At 46.4% G+C, this 6919-nt stretch overlaps 1 protein-coding gene across 7 annotated transcripts in view; it reads right to left on the bottom strand.

Moving 5' to 3' along the window:
• Positions 1-6919, bottom strand: part of MKNK1 (MAPK interacting serine/threonine kinase 1) — a 35200-nt gene that overhangs the window by 23858 nt on the left and 4423 nt on the right. The window contains exons 1-3 of one of the 7 annotated variants that reach the window (XM_081818370.1): positions 4434-4484; positions 3145-3251; positions 894-995 (exon numbers count right to left, since the gene is read on the bottom strand). In XM_081818370.1, the coding sequence (XP_081674496.1) occupies positions 894-995; positions 3145-3160 (118 nt within the window). In that variant the 5' untranslated portion in view covers positions 3161-3251; positions 4434-4484. Of the gene's footprint in view, positions 1-893; positions 2894-3144; positions 3252-4433; positions 4505-6919 lie in introns of those variants that run through there. The other 6 variants (XM_031032535.2, XM_031032533.2, XM_031032534.2 and 3 more) reach the window with 6 other exon arrangements.

A 6919-nucleotide genomic window follows, 5' to 3' on the forward strand; every position in this document is an offset into this window, starting at 1 on the left:
CTCTCTGTCAAATAAATAAATAAAATCTTTAAAAAAAAAAAAAAAATGGAGGGACGCCTGGGTGGCTCAGTCGTTGGGCGTCTGCCTTCTGTTCGGGTCGTGGTCCCGGGGTCCTGGGGTCGAGCCCCGCGTCGGGCTCCCTGCTCCGCGGGAGGCCTGCTTCTCCCTCTCCCACTCCCCCTGCTCGTGTTCCCTCTTTCGCTGTGTCTCTCTGTCAAATAAATAAATAAAATCTTAAAAAAAAAAAAAAAAGGAGGGACACCTGGGTGGCTCAGTCGCTGGGCGTCTGCCTTCGGCTTGGGTCATGGTCCCGGGGTCCTGGGGTCGAGCTCCGCATCGGGCTCCCTGCTCGGCGGGAAGCCTGCTTCTCCCTCTCCCACTCCCCCTGCTTGTGTTCCCTCTCTAGCTGTATCTCTGTCTGTCAAATAAATAAATAAAATCTTTAAAAAAAAAAAATAGAGTCAAACGCATACAGCACAAGTAGCTGTGATCTTTAGGAGTCAACTCCTCTGTTTCTAGAAGATTTAACTTTCATTTGGAGCCATGGCCCTTGGTGTTCTCTCATCCTTTTACACAGTGGTTCTACCTCTCAGCAGCTCCTCCAGGAACAGCCGGGACAAAGATCACATCAGAAAAGGGCCGAACTGCACCAAGTAATCTCACGCCATATCCAAAGTGATGGATTGGTCTTTCTATCCCCTGGTGAAGTGCTGAAACCATTCAGAGTGCACCATCCGAGAGCTCTGTCATCCCACCTTTCATCTCTGTCACACAGATAAGCACAAGCTGACTCTCAGATGACGCATGCTCTGATCTAGACCTATGGGCCACCTAGATGCTCCTCCTATGCTCGGGGAGCCACAGGCCCAGACCTGAGGAGTCGTGTGACCAACCTTCAAACTTCCCTGGTAAGGAGTCAGTGGCCCGGGCCTTCCGCTTCTTCTTTTTCCTCTTGTCACCCTCTGCAATGGGAAGGGGTTCACTGCTGCCCATCCCTGGGGAAAAAGAGATATAAGGGAAATATCACTATACCGGTCAAGTCATAAGTTCACCCAGAAGGGAAAAAAAGGGGGGTGGGGGGACCCAGGAGCTTTACACTGATGGTTTTTAAATATCTGTGAGAACTATTGATTTGTTTGAGCCAGGAGGCAAAACTAAAGGCAAAGCCATTATTGGAGATCATTAACTGTGGAAAGGAACTTAGACAGACAGGCTAGATTAAAAGAGGATAGCAGAGCCTGCTTTAACCAAGCTCATTAGTATATGGATTTAGATCTGCCACCAGTCAAACTGTAGTTCCCAACAAAAACAATGAAGCCATAAGCGGAATCGCACCTGTGATGTCCTCCTGTCTCAGCACCAGAAAGGCAAGACCCAGGGAGCTAAGCAAGGGCATGGACTTGGGAAGGGCCCATGCAAATGAAATCATATGCTCAGGGACATCCGAGTGGATGTGCACAGGGATTCACAGGCCTTCGGTGGAGGTACAACAGGGCAGGGGATGGCTTTGAGGATGGCCCTAAATTACTTCAGGTCTAGGAACACAGACCTGAGTACCTGTGGAAGCCCGAGCATCCTCTTATTTGAGAGGATGCAGTTAGGGTCTATTCAGAAGTCTGAGAAGTCTGCAGTTGACAGGTCTACACCGGGCTGCTGGATAAGGTCATTTATTGCAAAAACATTACTATCTCTCACTGGCCAGCAGGTTAAAGGGAGGCTCCCCATGTTAAAGGGCAGATTTGTGAGGCAGACATTTCAACACTGGGCACACCAGGCAGGAAAGGGTAGGGATGGAAAGAATAAACAGGAGACTGAGAGGGGGAAAGAGAAAGGAGGAACAGGGAACCAGGGCCCAATCAGGGCACTGTTTCTAAGACACTCTAGTAAGGGCCTTCCCCTGTTAAAGATAAATTACTTATAGAACATGTCATGCCCCTGATCCAGAGTGAGCCTTAATACTCTTTGCCTGCAGTTAGAAATAATAAGATTTCTCTGAAGTCTCTGGGTCTAAATCCCCACCAGGGTGATTAAACCTTTACATCCTTCTAAAATAGAGGCACTTGTGTGCTGGTGGGGCATGCAGTGTGAGAGACTTTTAGACCAACCTTCAATAAACACAGGCTCTGGCTTGTTGGATTTTTTTTTTTTCTAAGAGATTTTGAAATGGAAGCTGGCTCTTTGCCCATCAAGGGGAAAGGCCCACTTTCTTCTCAGAGGACCCTGGCTGAACACGGTCAGAAAAATGGCAAGTCTGCTCAGGAAGATTGATTAGGGCCGAAGCACGTCTCTATATTGTTCTCAGAAGCAAGTACACAACATCCATTAGGAGAGAGCACACAGAACGATGGCACTTTCCGCACCATAATCCAGAAAGTATGGTTAGGCAGCCAAGTGTCTGACAGCTCAGTTTAGGTGCATTCTTCCTCTCATTTTTGGATCTGATGACAGCAGATTTTCAATTATACTTTAGAGAACAAATAAGCACGTGGATAAAAGGAATCCACAGAAGATCTCAAAATATTACTCTGGCCAATAGTTTCAAACACAAGATCTATCTGGGGACAGCAACACACTATGAATTCAAAGAATCCAACTTAAATATCAGCACCCAATATCCACCCTCACTAAGGTAAGTTAAAGGGAAAAAGCTGCCCAACACAGTGAGAAATTCTACAGAAATGAAACCCAGGGGGCTCTTCAGGAGCCCAGGGAGGGGCACTGGCCACTGGGACAGCAGGCTGAGGAGGAGGGGCCACTGTCCCTCTCGCCCTGCCGTTGTGTGCAGTCCAATGCCAATCCGTTTTCTTCTCAGTGCTGCGAGGCAAGTGCAGACTGGACCGATTCTGGATTCCCTTCTCTTTCTCCTTCCTCTGCCTGCACTCAGACGGAGGGCCTAAGGACAAGCAAAACAGCCAAAAGGTAGGCAATGCAGAGGAGCAGCAAGAGAGCTGGAAGCATTATAATTCACAGGGGATGCTCAGACATACTTACGACTCTAGCTATAAAACCCTGTTAGAGGCAATTTATACTTGGTTTTTACCACAGCAGGGCTGAGGGAGCCTCTTGTGGAAGAATCATACCTCTGAGCACCGCCGCATATTCAATATCAGATTTTATGGCTTCACACACACAAAAATAGAGTACCTGGTCTATTCTGCATGGATTTCAATGGAAGAGGGTACGCCAGAAGGGACAAATGGTTAAGATTTTCCTTGGAAACAGAACTTGTTGAAGGAGAGTTGTTTTTGAAACTAGGAAGAAAAAAATGTAGGAAGGCAGTGAAGTGGAAAAAAAAAACAACCATGCTTAACTTCCCTGTTTACATGGGGGGAGGGGAGAGGGAGCGGTGTCATAATCTTACCAAGGGGTTGATAGGTTCCCCATCTGGAGCCTGTCCATAATCTCTATTCTATTGCAGACAGTCCACTGGCAGGGTCTGTGGGACCTTAATTTATTAAGCATGCAAACACTGGATGAAAGCTTCCTCAGGGGGTGCCTGGGTGGCTCAGTCGTTAAGCGTCTGCCTTCGGCTCAGGTCATGATCCCAGAGTCCCAGGATCGAGTCCCGCATCGGGCTCCCTGCTCCGCGGGAAGCCTGCTTCTCCCTCTCCCACTCCCCCTGCTTGTGTTCCCGCTCTTGCTGTCTCTCTCTGTCAAATAAATAAATAAAATCTTAAAAAAAAAAAAAGCTGCCTCGGGGCATAAGGCTCCACAATCAAGCTGGTCCTCGGCTCACCTCCTTCCCTTGGCCAGAGACTTCCTCTCACTGCAACCACTACAACCCAGCTCAAAAGTCTCTGCTCCCCCACCCCCAGTCTCCACCCCTTTGAACGAGTTCAGTTTGTACAAACACTTTGGAAATCAGTTAGGTACCAGGCAAATAGATGGCTTCACTGCACAGAACTAATAGTGCTCCTCCTCTGCTCCTAAACACCCTGCTAGAAGTACCATTAGAGCACTGGTGGGATCTGGCCTTGAGCTCTCTCTCCCCAGTGTTCCTAAAGGCCAGGACTGTTGCCTGTTCATCTCTGCATCTCCTATAAGCCATGGCACAGTGTCAGATACATACCAACCCTCAGAAAATGTGCACTGAAATGAAATGATAGGAAATGCTGCACATACTTAGTGTTAGTTGCAGTGCATGTCACCCAAGCCCTTTAGGTAACAAGTGCATGCACCGAAAGAAATGTGGGTCCACCTCTGCCCTACAGACTGCAGAGTGAGGCTATTCTGTTCTATGAGTTCTCTGACAAACTCTTCCTAAGAAAAAGCCCTGTGGCCCTTGACTTTCTAGCCAGAAGCCTGGTCTCTGCTATAGAATTGGGCAATGTGTTTGTGATTTCAGAGGAGGAAACGAGCACTTCTTTTAAGTCTTCAGACAGACTCCAGCTGGTGTGCAGGCTCCCAGTACTTCTACTACCTCTAGCCCTTACCTTACCCTTGGTCAGGACTCGGTGGTCTACCATCCGTGTACTGGTGGAGGTGGAGCTGGAAAGGAAGCACACTGTTGACAGGGAAGGACATGAGCTTGGCAACAGGAGACCAAAGTGAAAATCCCGCCTCAGATATTAGCAGACATGGCACCAAGGCTATGCCAAGTTACTTTGCCTCTTAGAGTCTCAGCCTTCTCATCTACAGAACAGGTTTTAAAATAATATCCGCCCTTTTCAGCAACGCTGTGAGGACCCAATGACATACCTGATATAAATGTGCAGGAGAAACATATATCTATGGGTCACCTGGGTGTCTCTGTTGGTTAAGCGTCCGACTCTTGATTTCAGCTCAGATCATGATCTCAGGGTCGTGAGACCGAGCCCCGCATTGGGTTCCACGCTCAGCGGGGAGTTTGCTGGGGATTCTCTTTCTCCCTCTCCCTCTGCCCCTCCCCACCCTACTTGCTTGCTCTCCCTAAAATAAATGAATACATCTTAAAAATTATGAGTATGCACAGGTATGTAGACATACTAGACAGAAATACACAAAAATGTTAATACTACTACAACTTGAAAGAGTGCCTAATATACGCCAGGCACCATGCTACGTATTTTACATACATTATAATAATTCTAATTCTTACAATAATCCCACAAGGTAAATATTTTGTTATATTTCAGGTGAGGAAACCGAGGCTCAGAGGTTAAACAATCTACTAAACACCAAACATCTGGTTAGTGCCAGTGGTTTAACTGGGATTCAAGCTCAATGCTACCTTTTGCATCCAGGACATTTCTAATCTATAGTAGTTTTCTTCGTGTGATGGGGTGATTTTTATTTTCTGCTTTATATTTTTCAGCATTCTCCAAATTTGATACAATGAAATGTGTTACTTTTTAATGCTATTATTATTTTAGCCAAGTTTTATTTTCAATAAAATACACAATAATTTTTCTCCAATAGACACTGGAATTTAGAATCTGAATATACAGTATTTAAAATCATATCTAGATTTCTCTCTACTGAAATCCAATGATCAGTGAGGAAAAAACATTTCAGGAATATTGGTGCCTTGAAAACAACAAACACTATTTTAATTTTTTTAAATGCTATTTTTTTTAAAGGAAAAACTTTGTAAAAAAACAAAATGATGTAATGAGCATTTGAGCCTGCAAGATACCAGTTTAAATCCTGGCTCCCCACCACTGTGTGCACTCTGGCGGCTTGCTTAGCTTCTCTAAGTATCAGTTTCTTGATATACCAAAAGAGGTCAGAGGCCTGGGCTGCCTGCACCACGAGGCTGTGGTGAGGGTCAAAGAAGACATGATGTGAAAGCACTGATGAGTTACTCATTCAACAAATACTGTATTTATTGGGCATCTATGGATTGTCCAGTGCTAGACAGTAAGAATACAAGAGAAGACAGTCTCTCTGCCCTTAGGAATTTAAATCCACTGACATATAAAACAATTTCAGTAGAGTGGGACAAGTGCCTTGTGACCGGCAAGTACCAGGTGCTGTGGAGCAGAAGACAGGCATCAAATTCAGTTTAGTAACTAGAGGAAGGGACAGCTAAGCTGCCATCTGAAGGATGAGTGGGAACTGGCCAGGGCGAGGCCTGGGGAGAAGGACAGAGAAAGAGCGTGTGCTAAGGCTGAAGAGAGGCAGCATGGCCGGTCAGTGTGAATTCGAGAGAACTCCCAGAGCCGTTGAGGAGGGGCCGAGGAGTCTCACCTATCGCAGTGGGACTGCAATAGCAACAGATATTCCCAACACATTAAGTACCCTTCATCCACTGTTCTCCCCATCGGTGACCCCAAGGCCCACCTCTGAAAGAACTGTCACTTCTCCAAAAAGTCTTATGAGCCACACTGCCCCCCAAAGCAGCAGATCTGTTCTCCATGTTTTGGTGGAGCCTATAGAGAACTGAGCAGCTCCTGCATCTGGCATGTGATACCCAAGATGATCATTTTCCCCCTAAGAACACAACTTTGCTGGCTAACTCAGCTCAGCAAATGTACTTCATGCTCCTCTCCCGAGTCCTCCAGAGTTCTTTTCAAAGTCTATGGTTCACTCCTTTTCCCAACCTATAAGAGTTATCTCCCTCAGTCACAAGGGCTTTCCAGAGAAGGAAGAGTGGTGAGAACAACCTAAGGAGTACAATTATCTGTTGTGTCACCTCCTCAGTCGCCAGCTGGTGGAGGCCCCCAAACAATGGAGACCTGACAAAATCAAAGGAAGGGGGCAGACACTCTTAAGGAAGAGCCAAGACTGAGAAATGGGAGGCTGAGGAGGAGGCAATGAGGAGGGGCCTGGGAAGACGGAGCCCAGACATTTACTTCTCTCTTTTCTTTAAAATTTTATTATGTTAGTCACCATACAGTATATCATTAGTTTTTGATATAGTGTTCCATGATTCATTGTTTGGGTATAACACCCAATGCTCCATGCAATATGTGCCCTCCTTAATACCCATCACTGGGCT

The sequence above is a fragment of the Leptonychotes weddellii genome, chromosome 4 (genome assembly GCF_054177405.1).
Source record: "Leptonychotes weddellii isolate Sample4059 chromosome 4, ASM5417740v2, whole genome shotgun sequence".
NCBI classification, from domain to species: domain Eukaryota; kingdom Metazoa; phylum Chordata; class Mammalia; order Carnivora; family Phocidae; genus Leptonychotes; species Leptonychotes weddellii.